The sequence below is a fragment of the Xiphophorus couchianus genome, chromosome 12 (assembly GCF_001444195.1).
Source record: "Xiphophorus couchianus chromosome 12, X_couchianus-1.0, whole genome shotgun sequence".
Classification (NCBI taxonomy): Eukaryota; Metazoa; Chordata; class Actinopteri; order Cyprinodontiformes; family Poeciliidae; genus Xiphophorus; species Xiphophorus couchianus.
The window spans coordinates 29,139,660-29,161,968 of record NC_040239.1 but is presented as its reverse complement, the minus strand read 5'-3'; the positions used below and the strand labels follow the sequence as shown (position 1 = coordinate 29,161,968).

General features: G+C 39.8%; 1 protein-coding gene across 3 annotated transcripts in view; it reads left to right on the top strand.

The window, feature by feature from the left end:
• The first annotated feature begins 6,602 nt into the window (after window positions 1–6,602).
• ppp3cca (protein phosphatase 3, catalytic subunit, gamma isozyme, a) overlaps window positions 6,603–22,309 on the top strand; it is a 37,045-nt gene continuing 21,338 nt past the window's right edge. For 2 of the 3 annotated variants that reach the window (XM_028033299.1, XM_028033298.1), the window contains exons 1-3: window positions 7,138–7,742; window positions 16,610–16,807; window positions 19,316–19,440. In XM_028033299.1, coding sequence (XP_027889100.1) covers window positions 7,685–7,742; window positions 16,610–16,807; window positions 19,316–19,440 — 381 coding nt within the window. In that variant the 5' untranslated portion in view covers window positions 7,138–7,684. Of the gene's footprint in view, window positions 7,059–7,137; window positions 7,743–16,609; window positions 16,808–19,315; window positions 19,441–22,309 lie in introns of those variants that run through there. The other variant, XM_028033297.1, reaches the window with a different exon arrangement.

Below are 22,309 nucleotides of genomic sequence, written 5' to 3'. Positions count from 1 at the left end.
TTGATAGAATCGATAGAAATCCAGCTGCACATATCAAAACATCAAATCTAAATAAATGATACTAATTGTATTAAATATTGTAATACATGAAGCTTCACATTGATCATTTATAAGCTTTAGTAATGGAACCCTCAACAACTAGAGGTGTATTATATTTTGTTGGTGAACAAACTTAAGACAAGTGTGTAAGTTACTGGATGGAAGGAAAAAGCACCATTAGAACCAAGGAACAAAACCTGTAGATAATTTTAAAGGTATCAAAACATTTCCTCATGTTGTGAGCACCTCTTGGAACATTGTTGTGTAGTGAGTATGCTATTTTTAGGTCAACTTAACCAATGTTATAAGTCGGACTATTTAAGAAAATAAAAATACACAGATTAACTTTTAATCAGATTTTATTTTTGGAAAAAAGTGAACGTTAAATATGAAAAGCCTCACCAAGGCCCGCTTAGTGCCTGCAACATATTCTTAAGAAATACACGTACAGATGAGGAACATTTACTGAAATGTATCACACTAGCAAGTGTTACAGAAAAAAAAAATCTATAAGAATTTAGTTCTTACAGATTTAGTTTTTTTGAATGGATGAAGGAAATCACAAACTCATAGTCAGCACTGACTAGTCGTGCTACCAGTTCAACTGTAGGTTTTCTTTAGCTGTTTGTGTTTTAGAGGAATGTTTCACTCTTATGCAAGGGCAGGGGCTTTTTTTGCTCTCACAACTGCCCCCCCACACCTCCTCCCTCCACACACAGGCACACAGTCACCCCTCTCCCCTTCACGCTGTGTATCAGGAAGACAATCTGTTTAAAACTAGAGGTATTACAACTCTCCAAATCTATTTAAATTTCTCTAGGTATAGTATACACTATATTCTCTCTTTTCCACTTTTCCTTCTCTAATGTCCCCCCCACCTAGTTAATGAAGAAAACAGAGAAATATATGGTAAACTGCTCTAATATTCCCTAAGTAAACATTCTTTGATCTGCATACAGAAACACATATAAAATTCTCAATTTACTATTCTACTGTCTTTGTCTGCGAAGAAAATATCATAAAACATGACTTATTTTAAACACATTACGTGAAAAGCTGCACATTTAATATGCATGTCTTAAAACTCTTAACTGTGACATTTGCAAAGCATTGCTTGAGGAAACAATGATAGGTAACATTTAAAAAAAAAAAAGAGTATCTGCTGATAAAAGGCAATCACTAATAATACCAAGATCACAATCCTTCAGCAAAAACTATTTATCCATCCATCCATCCATCCATCCATCTTCTTCCGCTTATCCGAGGTCGGGTCGCGGGGGTGGCAGCTTCAGAAGGGAGGCCCAGACTTCCCTCTCCCCGGCCACTTCTTCTAGCTCTTCCGGGGGAATCCCGAGGCGTTCCCAGGCCAGCCGAGAGACATAGTCCCTCCAGCGTGTCCTGGGTCTTCCCCGGGGCCTCCTCCCGGTGGGACGTGCCCGGAACACCTCACCAGGGAGGCGTCCAGGAGGCATCCTGACCAGATGCCCAAGCCACCTCAACTGGCTCCTCTCGATGTGAAGGAGCAGCGGCTCTACTCTGAGTCCCTCCCGGATGACTGAGCTTCTCACCCTATCTCTAAGGGAGAGCCCAGCCACCCTACGGAGAAAACCCATTTCGGCCGCTTGTATCCGCGATCTCGTTCTTTCGGTCATGACCCAAAGCTCATGACCATAGATGAGGGTGGGAACGTAGATCGACCGGTAAATCGAGAGCTTCGCTTTTTGGCTCAGCTCTCTCTTCACCACGACGGACCGGTACAGCGCCCGCTTGACAGTAGACGCTGCGCCAATCCGCCTGTCGATCTCCCGCTCCCTTCTTCCCCCATTCGTGAACAAGATCCCGAGATACTTAAACTCCTCCACTTGGGGCAGGACACCCCCCCTGACCCGGAGAAGGCACTCTACCCTTTTCCGGCTCAAGACCATGGCCTCGGATTTGGAGGCACTGATCCCCATCCCGGCCGCTTCACACTCGGCTGCGAACCGCTCCAGCGAGAGCTGCAGATCACGATCTGATGAAGCCAAAAGGACCACATCGTCTGCGAAAAGCAGAGATGAGATCCTGAGGCCACCAAATCGGATCCCCTCAACACCTTGGCTGCGCCTAGAAATTCTGTCCATGAAAGTGATGAACAGAATCGGTGACAAAGGGCAGCCCTGGCGGAGTCCAACTCTCACCGGAAACGAGCCCGACTTACTGCCGGCAATGCGGACCAGACTCTGACACCGGTCATACAGGGACCTGACAGCCCGTATCAAAAACTATTTATATTTTTCTTAAAACTTGCACAGGAAAATTATTTAAAATTGAATACATTTTAAATCAGTTTTACAATAAAAATATTTAACAAATCATTTATTTACTGGACAACTTGTTAAACCAGTGGAAAAACACTCCTTTCAGGCTCTTAGTGCCGATGGGGCCCCCAAAGGTCCCGTTCAGAAATTTAAAAAATCCAAGGTGGCAACCAGTATTTTAATGTTCCAGATTCATCCATATTGATAAAAACATGCCCGACTCTTTGGAACAATGTTGGTGTTGGGGTCTCTTCAGGGGTCTTTTCACTTGGCTGGACATCCTTGGATTTTTCTGCCACCCTGGAATCTAAGCTTTGAAGCTTCAAAAGCATCGGTTTCTTTTTGGAGCTCTTCATTCTCCGCTTCAAGCCAGTCCAGTTCTTTGGACTTTTCAGTCAAGGAGTCCTCTGCATTTTTTCTTACTGTGTTTTGTGTCCGTTTAAGGAGCACATCTAACCTTGCCATGGCGTCACAATGGCATTTCAACCCGCTGAGCTGTAGCTCTTGCTTCCTCCAAGTTGAAATTAAGAGACCTGATCCGTTCCTTGTACCGTTCATTTTGATTTCCAAGGATCTCATTCTCTTCTTGCCAGCTTCTTGCATTGTTGTTTCGGCTGCTGTTGAGGCGCTCGAATTTCGTCCTCAAGTTTTCCATCGACTTTTGAAGCTGCTCACCTTCCTTCTTCAGCTTCTGTAAAACATCAATTTTTGCTAACAAGAAATCCTTTTCTGAAAAAGCTAAGAGGCTTCGGTTCCCATCAGTACAGATTTCAATTGTTTTAATAGCTGTTTTGTGTCAGAGTCTTTGATAGTCTGGATATAAAACTTAACTTCATTGTAAAATGCAGCAAGACATGGTTTTCCCTACCTGGAACAATGAATATGATATTCAGCTAGTGACAATAAAGGATTTATGAGAAACTCTGAATTGTTAAGCATGATTTTAGTGAGGCCAAGGAAGACGTCTTCCCATAACAGCATAAATTGTGCTTCTATGTTGCTGTGGATAAAGTCACACCGATTCGGCCAAAAAGCATCAACAATCCCAGCCAGCATGCATGGGTGGGCCCCACTTGGGTTAGTTGTGGGCTACATAGGTAATGAGTGGGCATGTGTTTTATCTGCATGGGACCCATATGGTTAGCCTAAAATGGGACCCATACTGTTGGTCCATTTGGACTAAATGTATGGGCTCTATTCGGCATTAATGTGGGCTAACTGGGAATGGGACAGAAATGGGCAGCACTATGTGGGGCCCATATGGTTTCAGTTTAATGGCCCCAACATGGGAAGCCCATGTGGGCTGACCACATTGATCCACATGACATTATCATGGGCTGATCGTACATGGGTTGGACCTGGGCATGGATATGTTGGCCCCAGTCCTTTATTATATGGGCTAACTGGGAATGGGACAGAAATAGGCAATGCTATATGGGACCCATGTGGTTTCAGTATCATGGGCCCAGCATGGGAAACCCATGTGGGAAGCCCATGTGGGCTGACCACACTGAACCCAAATGACCTAAGCATGGGCTGACGGTACATGGGTTGGACCTGGGCAGGAAAATGTAGGCCCTGGTCCTTTTTTATATGGGCTAATGGGACAAAATTATAGAACAATAGACAATGTGGTTACCCTGTCACTTTCAAGCTTTTCGCTGTACGTCAAAAGCAAAAGCTGCAAGAGCAAGATTATCAAAACTCGGAAAGAATTACCCGAGATGTCAGCTTGATGGTCTTTGCCAAGGCAATTGTTACTCAGCTGGCCTCTAATGGAGTAGATATGAGGTAAATTGTAGAAGCAATTGTATAAGTTGTTCCTTCTACAAAAGGGAAACCTCGAAGATAGTCGAGGTTGGTGACCTCGACCATCGTTGAGGTCACCAAGACGATGGTGACCTCGTCTTGGAGGTCACCGTCCAAGGAGAATTTATTTTGCTGATAGAACAGAACATCCATGCCTGGCTAATGTTTGAACCTAAAAAATGCTCACTGTATGATCTCTGTGTCCGGCTCACTTACAAACACTAGGCTTCCAGAGGACCAGGATATTGCCATTAAAAATATTGCTTCAATGCTTCATTTAAAAACCAGTTCAGTATTGTCCTAGCTACACTTTGAACCCCTAACATTTTTCCTTTTTATCATTTTACACTAGAACAGTCCAGTCCAGTCTGGACGTCTTCTAACACTTTTGTGACATCATCTGTTTTAAATGTGCGCCATGTCATGTAGACGTAAACGCATCTTCTGCTGCTTACTCAAAATTAGGTCATGGTTCAGAGTGGACTTTTGTCCTTGCTTTTTTTTTTGTTTTACATTTGTTGATCAATTGGATGTTCAGACATCCAAAGAGTTCATTGCAGCCTCTTTGCAGCAGGATTTAATTTTTATTTGGCAAAATAGTTCAGATCAGACCATCGTGAAAAATATTACAAAAATGTTTAGAAAATAAATTCAAACAAAACTCATTATTAAGTGAGAAAGACGAGAGTAACAGTTTAAGCATCTGTTTTTTCATATATCTGCAAATATTTCCAAGTCATCAGTACAAATAAAATAAAAAAAACTTAACGTTTCTGTTAATGATTCATTTTATATATTTTAATCTGGTTGCAATTGAACCTTTTTGTTCATTTTTTTTTTTTTTTTTTGCTCTGTTGGCTCTGTAATCTCGTTTTCCATCATCTGTTTTCTGTAAAAGGTGGCGGTTTCTAAAAAAGGAAACGGGAGCCCCCTAGCGGTCTATATTGAAAAAAACAGCCTCGCACTTTGAAATAGCACTGCAGCTGCTGGGTTGTTGTCTGAACGTTCAAAATCTGCCACCTTCGTGCACAAAGGGGACCTTTAAGCAACACTTCATTTTAAAAACAAGCCACTTTTCAATAAAGCTGAAAAACGTATAAAATATATAAACTTCTGTTCTTTTTATAGCAACTTTGAATAATCCCCGGAGGTTTGATGCTTTAGAAGTAGACGGCTTAAAAAGAAAAGAAATTAAAGACTCTTTTTTGCATACAAGCAAAAAAAAAAAAGCAAAACAATTTAAATGTTTACAAATGTGTATAAACTAAAAAAAAAACAACGTATGGAATCAAGAGACGAGAATAACTATAAAAACACCAGAAAATTTAAATGTACAACAAATGATATATTTTGATATTAGTGACTTAATCTGTTGCTACCCTTAGCAATGAATATAAGTCTGTGTAATATTGCATTAGAAGGCTCTAAGAAAATGTATTTACAGGAATATAAGTACATTTTCCTAGTATTTGGTAGGATTGCTTTTTAAAATGAACAACTTGGACCAAATATTAAGCCTCCAGGCCAACGGCAGGCTTTTAGGTCACCTTGCTCACACACACCTTTTCATCTCTGCCCACAGTTTTTATCCGGGACTGAAATCAGAGCTCAGCTTTGTTGTTTTTAAGCCACTTTTGATCGTATGCTTTATGAACAGGTCACCTCCACGCGTCTAGTAAATGTACCAGAGGATGAACCAGAACTTGTAAAGGTCCAGGTTTCTCTTCCTGATCTCCTGGCTTATTACCAAGAGTTTTTTCAATTTTTTTTCAGGATGTAAACATCTGAAAATACAAATATGTGTAAAAAAAAAAACAATTTGTATATTCAAATATGAAAAAATAAAATTCAAGGCAATATTGTAGTGAAAAACAAAATAGAGTTATGAATGCCGCTGGTGCTTTGCGTCCAATTAGGAGAAGCAGAGCCTACTTTGTTCTAAAATGTTCTGTTTCGTGCAGAATAAAAAGATATGTGAAACTGACCATTTCACTGGGAGGAACGCTCAGTCAGAAACAACCAATCAGAGCCAGGAGGAATGCAGTAGTGCTGTCAATCAGGCTCCTGTACATGCTGCTCAGTGTAGAGGAGAAACCGTTACAAAAAATGGTTTACCGTTACAAAAAATGTTTATTTGTCATTATCGGTGGTCATGCTAACTAGTGTTAGCCGGTGGTCATGCTAACTAGTGTTAGCATTCACAACAGGCTCCCTTGCAGCAACCTATGGCTGTAGAAAGGGGAAAGGTATGAGCAGCGTTCAGAGGCGTTATTGGCAGTGTAAAGACCCTCCTCCTTACTCTGATTGGTTATGTCTGATCTAGCAGGGTATTTCTGCAGATGGCAGTAGGACCACAAGGAGGAGGCAGGGGAGCAAAATTCCTTTTCACAGATTATCTGTCTCATACTGTCACCAGATAGTGATAGTTTTAACAAATATGCTTTTTAAAAAAAAAAAAAGTCACATAACACAGCTTTAACTTGCTGTCCATACATTCTATCCCATTCTATCTCTGAAAAGGAAACATTTCTAGATTATGTGGAGAATGTTAAGATATAGTCAGCATGTCTGAAAACACTCTCACCCTTTTATTCCCTAACAACACTGCGGTTGCAGAATTTAAATGTTTGCTATACCTCTTGAGTCTATTCTTTATGTCTTCAGATTCGTTTTTTTTTTCTTTTCTAAAAAGACAAGAGTTTGTTTCGTTGAACGCACCCCTAACCCCACGTGTTACGTTTCCATAGTCCCGTCACATCGGCTGGCCTCCACCATGTTGGAGGAAATCCGCCCCAGGGCTGCTGCTCCTCACTCCCTGTCAGATTAGAGTTTAATCCGAGGAGGAGGAGGAGGAGGAGGAGGACGCGCTATCAAGACGCTGCCTGCATCTTGGAGGGAGTCGTAACGCGCCAGGTTTTTAAAAAAAATTTATTTATATATATATATATATATATATATATATATATAAATATATATATATGTGTGTGTGTGTGTGTGTGCACACACTAAATAAAGGCATCTCTAGGTCCTGCTGTCACTTTGCTTCCCCCCCCCCCAACCCTGCAAATCACGACGGGCGGGTACAAAATGAGCCGCCGGTCCTTCGTTGCTCTTTCTGCTTGTCCGCTGACTTGCCAAGGCGTTAAGATGTTAGCTGGCTAACTAGCTGGAAAAGAGTAACTAAATCGGATTACCTGCTTCCTCAGGCGGAACATGTTCGTTGCTCGAGCTTGTCAACTGCTGCAGCTCCAATGTCCCTCGTGCGCATTCATCGCCGTCTTTAGTTCATCGCATCTCCAGGATTGTGCCAAGAGCCACTTTAAGCTTTAATCTTTCGCTTGGCGTTAATATTGTAAGCTAGTCTGGTTATCGGTCAATTACAGCAGCAGGAGCTGGAGGTGGGAAAGCGCGTGAGGGACCGCGAACATTAAAGCGGTGCCGCTGACCCAGCTGGACGGGCGGGCGGGCTTATGCGCTAGCCTCTCCGCTGGATAGCTGGATCCGGAACTGAAGCTCTTCCCCCCCCGCTGAAGGCAGAGATGTCAGGGAAGGATAAAGACAAGGAGAAACAGTCCACCACAGAGCGGCTTATCAAAGGTGAGTCCCTGTTGCATGGAAACCACCTTTAGCTTTTGGCCAAACTTTACATTCTTTGTTCGAATGAGAATGACAAGAGATTTTTGTTCTTGTTTGAAAAAAAAAAAAAAAAAAAAAAGTGTATCCTACTTCCTGTTGCTTGGATACACTTTTTTTCTTTCTTTGTGTGGCATATTAAAATGCACCCAGAATGATGTCTCACTGAGGCATGAATTTGATTCATTGTATAAATAATAAGTTAAGGCTCAGAGGTCTGCGTCTGTCAGTCGGTGAAGTAGGAGCAGATTGTTGTTAGAATATATTCGGCAAGATTTTAAAATTAATTTCGCACTAGAGCGTCAACACAACTTTCAAGGGATCGTGTATGTAGATAAGATGGTTACATTCTGAGGAAATTTATGTCCTTTCATTTTTATTTCAGCTTCTTAGAAATTGTGACCTAAAGCACAAAAAAGCTGCTTAAAATAATAATAAAAAAATTATATGTAGTTTGAAATGGAGTGTTTAATATTCTCTGATATAAGTTTTTTGCCTGACGGTGATTAGAAAAATGGTTAATTATTTATATTACCTTTTTACTCAGAGTCACATTTGTATTTGTAGAATATGTTTTAATGACTGAAACAGGGACAGAGACATTCTGCCGTGAAACAAAAATACTTAATTACTTTTTTCCTCCAAAATGAATCGTAAAAGTTTGAAATGAGGATGTGAATCACTTAAAATTCTTAAAGATTTTTTAAGGGAATCCAGACCTATTTAAGCATGTGTGTCAAATGAAGGGATAAATTATCAACCAACTATTTGGTCGATTAAAAACAAGTCTCAAATTCAGAAAAACCAAAAGTGAATTTGTCGTATTCAAATGTTAGCAATATTGCGACGTTCCTGTTTTAGCGGGAGTGAAAAAAGTTGGCAACACATGCTGTTTGTTTCATTTTACTGTCAGGGATCCTGGAAACAAAATTGTGTTATGGTAAATGACATATCGGTGCACAAATAGCAGCTGCAAACTCACTTATTCGCCAGGGGCCCCACTAAAACTCTTGTGGCAGAAAACCCCCAAATCAAGGGCCAGAAGATGCTGTATGCTGTTAGAGGGGGCTGAGCAGAACCAAGGTTGAGTCAAAGATAAACGTGCATTCCTCTCATAGATTCATATTAGTGACAAATATTATACATATATCCGCCTTGGATGGTCAGTAAATTTATGCTGCTGGCTGTTGTGTTTCTTTGGGTTTGAAAGTGGTAATAAGCAGGGCCGGATTTACAAGGATGTGGGCCCCTGAGCTAGTGAAAATGTCTCAAACCTTCTAAAAAACATTACTTAGTTCTTTATGACTTTTTTTTTGCCAAAGTTAAGAGCCACTGTGGAAGTGGCTCTAAGGACTAGCCACTTGCTAGTCCTTAGCAAGACCATACTATGACATGTTGGGGCTATTGTAGATAGAAAAGGTAAAGTACAGCAAATTTTCACAAAAAATAAAACCCAGAATTTTTTGGATTAATCTCAGAAATTTTCTAGAAAAAATTCAAAAAACTTCTGAGTTTGAAAAGTTGCTAGAAGACGACTCAGATTTTTTTAGATTAATCTCAGAAAATAAATTGCTAAGCTTTAATGAGTTTGAATATTTTGGACTAAGAATTTTTTTATTTTATTTTTTGCAAATGTATTACTTTTGAAACTCGGCAATTTCCACATTTATTTCTCAGATTAGTTTCTGCAAACATTTCTGGGTTTTTTCTAACAATTTTTGTGACTTTTCAAACTCAGAAATGTCCATATTTGTCTCTTTTTTTTTAACGAAAATTTACTCGTTTTGGGTTGTTTTCTATCTGCAATGGCCCCAATACGCCGTCATATGCCCACAGCCCTCCCCTTGTTAAACTTTTTCTCTCTAAACACACACACATGCACGCGCACACACACGCCAGTCCAGCAAACAAACCAACTACTTAACAATCTTTGCTATCTTATCACAGTTAGAAAAACAAAATCTGGTTCCTTCCCGCTGAGCTTGTGGTTGTGCTTTGAACAGACACGCCATCATTTGTTGTTTTTGGGTCAGGCAAGAAAGGGCCAACTAATGAGAGAGAGATAGAGAGAGAGGACACAACCCTGCCCCTGCAGAGGCTGCCTCCTTCACCAGTACGACTACTTAATGCCATCTCAGCCCACATCCCGGTCTGTCTGCAAGGGCACTGGGAGAATGTCCTGCCAGAGGACTGGAATGCTACAGCGTGAGCCAGTGGGGAGAGAGGGAGTTAATTGTGGAAAGAATCTCCCGAGCAATGTTCCCAACATGGCCAGTCATAGTGTGGAGAGGGGAAGAGAATAGATAGCACTGTAGGTTGCTGTTGGGAAAGCCCAGGTCATGCAACTGTTTTTGATTTTGCACACCATAGCTGTCCTAATGTGAATTTAAAATAAGTTTATTTTCATCTGAAATAATAATAATAATAAGTGAAATGCAACCACTAGAGATCACAGCCTGCTATGGCGAATACACCCCAGACTGGCTGATTTAGCTTTCAAGGCTAATACATTCACCGATAATTAGAGTAATCTGAAGTGGACTTCATGATTCATCCGGCGGCGGTACCGCTCCATTCATCTCCGCCCGGCCGCATCTTTGTAATTCAAGCCCGGGCCTATTGTGTCGATTTTTAAAAACAATAGCCAACATATTCTAGACGCTGGCTCATATCGCTGTCAAAAACATTATCCTGGACGGACAGTCTTTTCTTTGTGCCTCCTGTCGTTTGTTGTCATGCCAGACCGGGGGGGGGCTGTTGACGTGGCGCGCGGCGCAGTATCGCACGCGTCTGCACTTCTCAAGAGTTTATCCAACATTCATGCTAATTAGGCCAGGCAGGCTTTAATAGGAAGCCATTGTCAGGGTGGTGGCAGTTGATTATTATATTGTTAGCTCATTAGTTTTTAGCTAACTATGCTTTTTCTGGGTTATGTGTTTGGGGAGGAAAATTGTGGTTTAGTTCACAGTGTCTGCATATTTTTCTTTTTTTTCCCCCCATAAAAAACTATTCATATGTGACAGCCTAACACAGAGTGGCCAAAATTGTAGCAATATGGATACGTAGAGTTTTTTTTACTGACAAAAAGTAAAATGTGTGGCTTACTTTTGCTTTGAGTCAACACTTTGTGTGCTGCAATTACAAGTGCTTTGTGAAATACCTCAGCCAGATTTGCACAGTGCAAGACATTTTTGGCAAAATAGCTCAAGCTCAGTCAGACATGATAAAGAGTGTCTTTAAACGGTATTTTAAATTATTGTTACACCTGTCACCATAACTACTTTTGCTTGATAATAAATGGTTCCAGAAATGACTGCAATAAACAATAACATTTTTGTTTTGAGACCACATATATTAAAGTCATATATTATAAATGGCATAACTATGCAAGTTTGCCCTCTCAAAGACCATGGGTCACGCTGTGCCCTACCCCACCACGGCACGCCCACTGGAAGATATTTTAAATATCCAACAAAACACATGACAACCGAAAACCATAAACAAAACGGAAGCAAAACCACACACATCCGAAACAATAAATACAGCTGATAATGAGACAAACCTTAAAATATATTAATAATCAGAATGCAAGTTATTGAACTCATTTGAATTGATCATACGATTAATTGATTAAGTCCTTATTGCGACAGGTTTATGCACTGCTCCAAATTTTCATTTGTATTTAGGTCTTGACTCTGACTGAGCCTTTATTATACATAAAATATGACACACAGGTGAACTCTCTTCACTAGTTCTGGTAACTTCTGAAGGCAGTTCGTTGGTTTCACTGGATTTTATTCAGGGGTCGGTAGAGGTGGGCGATGTGGACTTTGAATTTTATTGTGATATTTTGTAACGTTATTGTGATATAAAAATGATGATTAAAAAAACTATTCCTTATTTTTAAGTACATTTATGGCTGCTGTCTGTGGCCGAGCTAACATCAGTTACCAGTAATCCTTCACTTTCCGTCAAACACCGCCTCCAATCCTGTGTTTACACTGGATGGCACAGCACACAGACACAAATATTGTTCTTGGAAAAACATTAACATTTTCCACAGGCTTCTCCAGGACACCACTCCCTTAAAAAGTGTAATTTATGTCACTAAAATGCACTTAATAACTGCATTTAATCATATTTTCAAATTGACTGATATTAATCAACGCTCTCGTGGAACAGATGGTAAAAATAACATTTTTGATCATACGGTTGGTTTTGTTTTGTTTTAATTTACCTTAAATAACTGGAATTTGCCTTCGCGATAAATCAAAATTCTTATTACGACTAGAAATTTTTCCCGATAAATGATAAATCGTTTATCATATCGGGAAATTAGATTTTTTTTTCTCGTTTCCCTTCACTACTTTGTTGTCACGCAAAGGTTTATGTAGCCATCACGTAAATTGTTTTTAATACTTTTGCAGGTATGCCTTCAAGTCTTGATCCTGCTTTCAAATAAACCCAGAATTTATTATTATTATTATTAGTATTATTATTATTGGATGCCCTGTGATGGACTGGCGACCCGTCCAGGGTAACCCCGTCGACCGCTGAAGATAGGCGCCAGCTCTCCTGGCGACCCCACTGGGGATAAACGTGTTAGAAAATGGATGGATGGATGTTGCTATTGGACAGCAGGAAGGCCACTTCTGCTTAGTTGGACTAAGTTTTCAGTTCTTCGCCATTGAGACCCATTATTACAGTCGAGCGAGCGTAACGACTTCCAGCGACCGCTTGTGACTTTTTGTTCAAAACGTCTGCCTGAGTTTTTTTTCCGTTATTTCTTTTTTTTACGCTCCTGATGCGTTCCCATTCTTTCTTCGTGACCTTCCAGGTCCTGCTTTGTGTGCGCGCAGGTCCTTTCCACTTATGTGCGGCGAGGCTTTTAAGTAAACAGCCCTTGGATCTGGAAGCCCTAGCTAATAGAGGCTTTGCCTAATCTGTTCTTAAGACTTGTACCTCAGCTTACAGCTCTCTTCGTGGCCGTGCCTTGTAGGTCTGGGAGCACTTACTGTTTATTTATACCTCACCGGTCAACACATGACAGCTTGTCCTCAGCTCCGGGCAAGTCAAGCCCGGTCCGTGCTGCTGCTGCTGTCTGTGGCTGAGCTAACATCAGTTACCGATAATCCTTCACTTTCAGTCAAACACCGCCTTCAATCCTGTGTTTAGTACCTGGACTCTATTAGATCAGCTGTAAAGACAATGTGTCATGTACTTTGTTTACTATGAAAACAGTAGAGACCTTGAATCCAGCCAACTATACACTTATACACAGCTTTGATTATTATGGACAAGCACCCACACTAAAAAATCATCAGTGCTGCTTTCAGGTTGTGCTTTGATTTGCCCTGTGAGGATGTGATAACATTCTTAGTGTCTCTTTCTCTCTTTCCTGTTCTTGTTCATGGCCTCTCTGGCACAGCTTTGATCACATGAGCAGTCCTCACCTGCACTGCAAATCGGTCCCCGGTTCCCAGCTAGCTCGGCCCGGATCGGTGGTCGGTTGGTTGCAGGCTAGTGCAGTGGCAGCTGGTGGAAAAAAATCTGATAGATTTCTATTCCAAGTCAAACTGTAAAATAACATGGAGGATTAGATTAGCTAAAAGTAAAATGTCTGTTCACTAACTTAATATACAGTACCTAAACATTAAAGCTACCGTATGTAGCTTTTATAAAAAAATATATATTTTTTTTACATATTTGTAGAATCTGTCACTAGGTTCTGACAGTATGAGACAGAAAATCTGTCTCAAAAATTAAGCTCCTCTGTCTTCTAACTAGAAACAGCTAATCAGTGCCAGGAGGCGGGTGTTAGCGCTGCCAATCGTTCCTGGGTGCGTGCTACTCCTTCAGCAGAACCTGTTGTGAATGCTAAGGCTAGTTAGCATAGCCACCAATGACGGCAGATAAACAGTTTTCCTTGAATGGTGAGTTGGCTAATATGTAGCTACATATTAGCTAATTGTGCTAATTTAGCACAAAAGCCTCCTCCTGGCTCTGATTGGTGGCTTTTGGTTGGGAACGCTGCATTTCTTCAGATGGCAGTAGCAGCACAGAGAGGAGGTGGAGGAAATGGATCTGTCCACAGATTATCTGTCTCATACTGTCACAAGGTGAAAGTTTCAGGTTCTGTTGAATCGGGGCAAATTAGCCCGGTTCTGAGTTTAACAGCTCCCAGGAAGGGTGAAAATTTCACAGGATAGTTGCTCTGATTTATCCCTTTGAACTTTATAAATCTGTGTCATGGAATTCGCTGGATTTGGAAATGTTGGCAGACTTCTCAGAATCTTAGAGTTCAGTTAGGGTGAGTGGCCCGGGACACACAGACAGTAACAGCCCTGCACGGGTTTGGGATCTTAGATGGCCCCACCACCTACTGTTCTGTAAATAGTAGAAAATGAAATAAAATTTATCATTTAAAACATGAGTACGCCCCCTTCCTATCTGCTCCATACTTTGGATTTTTAAACTTTCCTGCTGGAGCAGGTTCTAAATGACACTCTTGGTGCAGTTGAAACTGCATTATTTCAATTAAATTGGAAATATCTAAGCCTGGAGCATTAAGCAACTAATCAATTAATCACACGACAATTTAAAATAAGCTTGATCACTTCAATTTTTATCATTCATGTTTTTTTTAAGAACAATTTTGTGTAGAGAGGGATTACAATCCATTTTAATTTTTAAAAATTGTTTTATTTTCTAATTTTGGTTGTTTTATTTTGGATATTTAAATTTCTGCCAGTTCCAGTGCAAAGTGTTCTGTACAAAATCAAAGTGTATTATTCTGTGAGAGGGCAAACTTGCTTTATTATGCTATTATAAATATATAACTCGGAAATTGTCTTAAAACAACAATATTAATGTTTATCGCATCAATTACTGGGACAATTTATCGTCCAGCAAAACTTGTTGAATCAAACATATTTTTTCAGTATGCTTTAACGGCCCTAATGTATTATTACATATTATAATTAACTGGGGAGAATGTAGTTAAAATTTGAACCCTACATATAAATGTAACTTTTTCAAATGATTTTCGCTTCCAGTGCTAAAATAGGTACTGAAATAAGTTTAACTACTGCGATGTGCCAATGAAGGAAAAACCCAACCCTCCTCCACATTGGGACATCGAACACGTCATTATTTTTTTTGCTTGTTTCTAAATAGATACGTTATGCACACAGTGTGACATCGCCCTTGCATGTAACATAAAGTTTTAATGAGCGCTCAGCAGGAATGAGAGAAATGAAAGATTTTTGAAAGCTGTTGTAGTTCTAGGATTTCTGACCGCTGCATCTCTGCTTTTAAGGCAGTGCCACATCCACACTTCAGGCCATGAGGCGGTGGCATAATGCATTTGCTGCCTGGTTTGTTATTAGCCTCTCGCTATAATCCCTTCTAACTGTTTCTGGTGGTGGGAGTGAGAGAGCCTGGGTCACTCTCTGACACTCTCTCTCTCTGATTCGTCTGGGCGAGCCCAGAACAATCTGCAGACAAAGCTGCCGTCATTGTTGAAGCACAGAGTGGCTATTATTTTATAATCAGGAGTTGGACTCTTCTAACGACGACACATTTGTTACTTTATCTTGCTGCCAGTTGAGGGAGAGCATTAGGTAATCGATGTCCTTCTCAAGCTCTCATCAGAAGGCACCGAGTGGCCCTCTGCAGCAGAGAGCTGCTGTTTTTGCGGGAGCTGTGGTAGATGTGGACACGCTGTAAGTGCACCGCCATCCCAACGCTGGAATTTTCTCCGTCTGTTCAGTTTTATTTGTGCACTTAACAGCTTTTTGATCATGAAACACTCGGGCCTGAGCTTCGAAGGCGCTGACATTTGTGATGGCAGTGAAAGGATTGTGTAGGTGGTGCAGAGCAGCTTACCTTACAGGAGGAGGGGGTCAGTGTGTGTGTGTGTGTGTGCTTTTCACATCCCTCGCCTGGCCTGAACATGAAGATGTTTGCCTCTCAACTTCTGGATGGTTATGATGGAAATGTGCACGTTTTTTTTGTTTTGCTTTTGTTTTTTTGGGGGGGGTTTTACAAATTTGATGGATTGTTTGTTCAAGTTTCGAACTTAATCAAGTTCAGATTGCGATCTGTGATTAACTGAAATTTTGTAGAGTTAATTAGGGTTGAAACAATTAATCGTGATGAATCGATTATCGAAATAATTCTCAACTAATTTAGTCTCCTAGTAAGCACCTTTTTCTTAATCACCTAATTAATAGAATAATCTATTACTAAAATAATTGTTAGTTGCAGCCCTAGAGTTGGTACAGCCCGAAAGTAGTATAGAACTATTTTAGCAATTATCAATTATTGATCAATTAATCCAAAATGAATCATGAGATCAGCTCTACAGTGTATAAGTATTCATTCCAGCAGAAAGATCTAAGCTTTGCACATGTTGATCTTTTAGCTGTAGATGTATCGTTTGCATATTGGGCAATAAAAAGTTTATTTTCCTATTTGGAATAAAATAATTTGTTTATGTGCATCTTTTAAAGCATTTCTAATATTGTTTTAAAAAATGGCTTAAGTGTTTTAAGTGTTTCAATTAAAATGCTGCAGATTGTGGCAAGTTGTTTTTGAATCCGATCAATCGTCAGAATAATCAATTACTAAAATAACGGCTAGCTGCAGCCATAGAGTTAACACTGCAATACCACCAGCGATGAACAGGCAATGTCACTTTATTTTATTTTTTTCTTATTTTACAGAATGCACTCTTCATTATTTCTCTGTGCATTTGCGGATTGTTTCAGAGCTCAAAGCAGTCTCCTAGTTCACTATAATGACGTGGGTTTTCTTTGTTTGTCCTCCAGCTGTGCCGTACCCTCCACAGCATAAGCTAACGACGAAAGAACTGTTTGAAGACGGAAAGCCCAACGCCGAGCTGCTCCGCAACCACCTGGTGAAAGAGGGCCGAGTGGAGGAGGACGTGGCCCTGAAGATCATCAACGTCGGGGCCAACATCCTGCGCCAGGAGAAGTGCATGCTGGAGGTCGAGGCGCCCATAACGGGTACGGCGGCGCAGTGAGCAGAGCTTGCATGTGGTTGATGTAAACTTTAAATAAAGCCGTAAAGGTTTTCCTCTTGAATTTTATATACGGAAGGAAGGACTGTGTGAAATGGAAATACGCACAATATACACACTATAAATCTGAAAAGTGTGGCATGTATCAGCTTCAGATTTTTAGAGGTATGTCTCTGTCAGTTTTGCATGGATGAAAAGAGTCACAGCCACAAACCTCCCCTAGAATTGGTCCTGAACTTTGACTAGGCCCTTCTGGGATATACACATGAATTGACCTGCAGTTGAAACTGTTGGCAATGTGACCCAAATGCTTTTGGGGCACAAACCCCCCCCCAAAAATTCTAATTTGTCTTTTTTAATTTTCCTCAAACTTTTGTGATATTTTTACTTACATGATCAACAATAACCTACATATGAAATATTTTAGTGAAGCTAATAAAGTTGCCATTTTTGTGGGGAAGGAAGCTGTAAATTGTCATGGATTTAAAACATAGAGAGGGTTTTAAAAGTTTGTCACATGAAAAGAAAGTTTCCCTTTCTTTTGATGCGGAGGGAGGAGTCGACTGATTTTTATTTTCTTATCGATTCTCAGCAACAACAGCAGAATTTGGGTCACTGTCTTTATTCACTCTATTTAAATAAGTTACTAACTATGCAATTTCAGAAACTATGCATAGTTTCTGAAATTGTGCATAGGAAATACATAATTATTAGTGAAGCTCGTTTAGCAGTAGGTCTGTTACGATAACAACTTTTACTGGACGGTAAATTGTTCCAGAAGTTATTGCGATAAACGATAATATTTTTGTTTTGAGACCATTTTTAAGTAATATATTGATTATGGCACATTTAAAAGCCTACATGTCATACCAAATTGTGTTGAATAAATATGTTTACATCTATAAAAAAAGTAGGCAGGTTTAAAAAAAAAAATTGTTTTGCATATACGTAGGCCTGTCACGATAACACATTTTGCTGAGCGATTAATTGTCTCAAAAATTATTGCGATAAACGATAATATTGTTTGAAGACCTTTTTACACTGATTTAATGGAAATGACGTAATAATGCCTGTGATTTCCTGCCAAAGATAGATACACTTTATTTTCAAAAGAACACTAAACACTGGAACTGATAAACAAAACAACCAAAAACAAAAATAAAAATAAAATGGATTCTCAGTCTCCATTAATAAAAACGCACTTGAAAAAAAAACTAAACAACATAAAGCCAAAGTGGAAATAAATACTGCATTCAACCAAGAGTGCAGATTATGAAGTTTGTATATTATGTTGCCCTATAACAATAATTAGATTTAAATAGAGAAAATGGGCACATCCGACTACCTGATGCAATAGTTCACACTACACGGTTTTTTTGCCCAGATTTTCCCCTTACAACAATCTTAGAACCGTTCTAGCCATTCGAAGATTGTCGCTTACGATTTCATAACCAATCATCCTGTAGTGTGTGGTGTGTTACGGTAGATCGTTGTGGCCGCTCCGATCTAAATCAGGGATTTTCCCCACTGGGATCTTAACTCAGCCTGTTGAATGTGACAGGTAGCCAATCAGAAAGCGCGGATTCTCCTCCGCGCTTTCTGAGGGGAAATTACGGAGGGGAATCCCAAACAGCTGACACGATGCAACCCGAAGTCCAGCGGACATCGGAGATAATATGTGGAAACAACATTAATGTTTATTCAACATGCAAAGAATATAGAAATGACAAGAGGAGGAGTTGGAGCGAAATTGCTACCGCAGTTGATAAACCCGGTAACTTTTCAGCTGTTCTTCGTTAACGTGACGTAAATAGGTTCTAATGATTTTCATTCAGTCAGGACTTTACGCTGACACTAGCCACATGCATTGCAGGTAGATTGTAGTAAAGCATTGATTAATGCCTGGTTTTAAAATTAGTTCACTGAACTTGTAGCCATTATTTTGTGCCCATTGTTGGACACCACACGGCAGGAACGAACCCGACGAACCGATATACCTAGGATTTCTGTCGGCTAATGTTTGGTCTGTCAGGTTTTGAAAATGGGCAGACAATCGGCTGACAACTCTAAGATCGTGTCCTGTGAGATGGGCTTTACACTAAGGAAATGAGGAAGGGAAGGGAGAGCACCGGAGTTGAGCCTTTTTTCAGTCAGTGTCATTAACAGAAAGAGAAACAGGCCGGAAGAGACAATAATACCGATAATTAAAATGACGTCGATAGTTTTAATTTATCATGTGATTAACTGATTTATCGTTTATCACGACAGGCCTACGTGTAAAAAGCAAAATAATGCATATTTTTAAAGGAAATATATATATATTTAAAGTTTTTAAAATATACCTGCCAGGTGAAGCATTACGGTGAAAGTCGTAATGCTTCACTTGTGAAAGATAATCTGTTGGGCTTCTCCTTGGCCCTCAGACAACAATACAGATTGCTTCACATGCTAAAAAGAAAAAGCGTAGTTCTGAAGGCTTGCTCTGTCTTTCCAGTGTGCGGCGATGTCCACGGACAGTTCTTTGACCTTATGAAGTTGTTTGAAGTTGGAGGCTCTCCCAGTAACACGCGGTACCTGTTCCTCGGCGACTACGTGGATCGAGGTTACTTCAGTATCGAGGTAAGCTAGAATCATATTACAATTCATCAGGGGTCAAAGCACATCAATAAGTTCCATAAGTTTTTCTGAACCTTCAAGGTAACAGTTGTGTGCTTTAATATTATTTATAAATCAACTCAAAGCAGTTTTTGTCTGCCAAATTACATGAAATTTAAATGGATTCTTAGTCAATCTCACTGTTCTATTGGTTGTCCTCCTTCCATTACCCTGGTTGAAATTTCTGTCTGCATTCCTTTAGTGAACGCTTCATCATTTGTTGCAAAGGATGCGTCTGAAACTAAAACAAACTTCTATCATATGGAAAACCCATCTGTTTCTGCTTGACTTTACATCAGTACATTGTAGGGCTGATCTGTTCATTACTTGAGTAACTGATTAATAATTGGATGCAAAATGTGCTTAGTAAGAGATTTTATTCCATAATTTGAACCAGGTGAAGCTAAAACTGCCACTTGCCGAGATTTCTCTAGGAAGCATTTACACACACACACACACACACACACACACACACACACACACACACACACACACACAAAAATATATTTATATATATATCTAAATGCAAAATTTATATATTTTTGTATAATTTTGGCGAAATTACAGCTCTCCAGCAAATGGGCTTTTTTTGAGTCTGTACACTCCAGTTCACAATAAATGGATTAATAAATTAGTTGACGATTATTTCAATAATCAATTAATCATGATTAATCACGATTAGTCCGATTAATCGCTTAAGCCCTGCTTTTTATATGAAAAGACTCTATGCATTATGTTAAAGGAGACATTGGTATTGAAATTCAAATATGGTAGTGTCTCTAATTTTTCTGTAATGTAGATTTAGTTTTTGCTGTTTAAAAAAACTTTTTCTTTCCAAAGCTAGCAACAAAGACTGCCTGAAACATTTCAGAAATGGGAATGAAAATGGAAATGGTCGCATTTACCAATGATAAGGTCATCAGTTGCACACTGTCAAGCTTGTTGCCATGGCATTACGATCAGGGTTGCTTGGTTCTACATTTAGCAGCATAATGCTGCCATCAGACGAGGTCAGCTGACTTCTAATTAGGGACTCGTTGCAGTAACATTGATATCTGCTGAGTGAGAGGAGAGAGGTCGCCACATGGAGGAAGGGTGGGAACTTCTCCTTACTGTCCGGCCGTTTTCTTCACCATCACATGAACGCTAATAAGATGGATATAGTGGGAAGCATTACAGGACACAGTTACCTTGGTAACAAGGAGTCAGTTTTGCCTCGTCGAGCATTGCATTGTCGCTGAAGGCCAGCAGTTTTCCAAAAGTGTAACATTCAGAGCATGTTAGAGCTTTGTTTTTTTCCGTTTTCTTCTTCTTCTTATCTTAACTGAGGAAATTCCCCTTTAACCTCTGAGAATTTGTCTGTTGCTTTTAGCTTTAAGCTCTGCCTCTGCACATAACGCTGATGTGCATCACACACAGAGAATCTCACATTAAAGCAAATGCCTCCACGCCCACAGCCCCCTTAACACGTTTCCAGGAACTTCCCCTCCCGATTCTCTTCCTTATGACGGACATGAAAAGAAAAGCTAGTTGTACTCCCCGCCCCCAGACCCCTCTATCCTTTTTATGGACATTGTCAGTTACGTGAGTACACACCTGCTGGCTCTTGTTTCCTTGGCATCTTCTTCCATCGACTTTAATAGCAGGCTCTGGTTGGTGTGCATGTTAAAGGAGTGGGCTGAGAGTGACTAGTGGCAGCTATTGAACAGCGCCTTGTCTGAGCTCGGAGTAGAAAGCTGCCTCATTTGGATTGTAAATGTTGCTCTGCTCTTTCTTTCTTTTTCTTTTCTTTTTAATTGGGACCTCTTGTGTGTTGAGAGGAAACATATTATTGCTTCTAATATGAAATGAGTTGGTGGCAGATCAACAAATCATTGTTTGTATGGTGAGACCTGCCTCCACACGTTGGTAGTTCGAACTGCTTGTAATTTATTTATGAAAGTTCGTTATTTTAGTAGTGACTGCCAGGACTTTATTAGATTTTGGTTTCTTCCATGATAAATAGGTTTTATGTATTACAACACAGAATCCGTTCTCACACTCTGGGTGAAGAAGGCTTAAGATAAATTCACCTCTTAAGTCACTCATTCTGAAAAATGAAGAAAAAAACTCAACCTTACGTGGGGGAAAAAAATATTTTTGATAAAGATAGGGATGGGATTTTTAACGCCATAATTTCGAGTAACTAATTATGTCGATTTTAACGCACTACTTCTTTTTTACAAAACAGATTTAATACAAACGTTTCCGCCGGAAACCTTTTAGTCGCACATTTCTGGTACACCTTTAAATCCGACACACAAGCAACATCCACCAAAAACAGCGATGGATAATAAAGCTGCTTCTCTTGGTTACATTGGGTTGATTTTTCTTTCAAAAAACGATCGGATGGGACACTGGAAAAGACTACTGTTGTGTTTGAGTTGTGCTGAAAGGAGTTATTCAAGACTAAAATAGAATCTCAATGCTAAACATGTAGCAGCAGTACAGACGTCCCCAATGCTAATGGCATTTCTAAAGATAGATTTTTTTCAAGGAAGTCACAGTAACACTTAAAAGCTGGGTTTGTACAACAGCACTTTGCACCAATCTGAAGCTTGAATAACCGAAATAAACAGATTAAAAACAATAAATGTCTTTGTTGATGAGCTAATGTATGTTTGTTCTATAATGTAGCAGCAAAAATGGTTTTGGAATGGAAAATGTTGCTTACCTTTGTATGCAGTTTTTGATTAAAATATGATATTTGAGATTAATTAATTAATTAAGTTCCTGCCATAAAATAATTGTGTATTTCAATTAACAAGATACAATTATGGCTATTTTTGGCAGT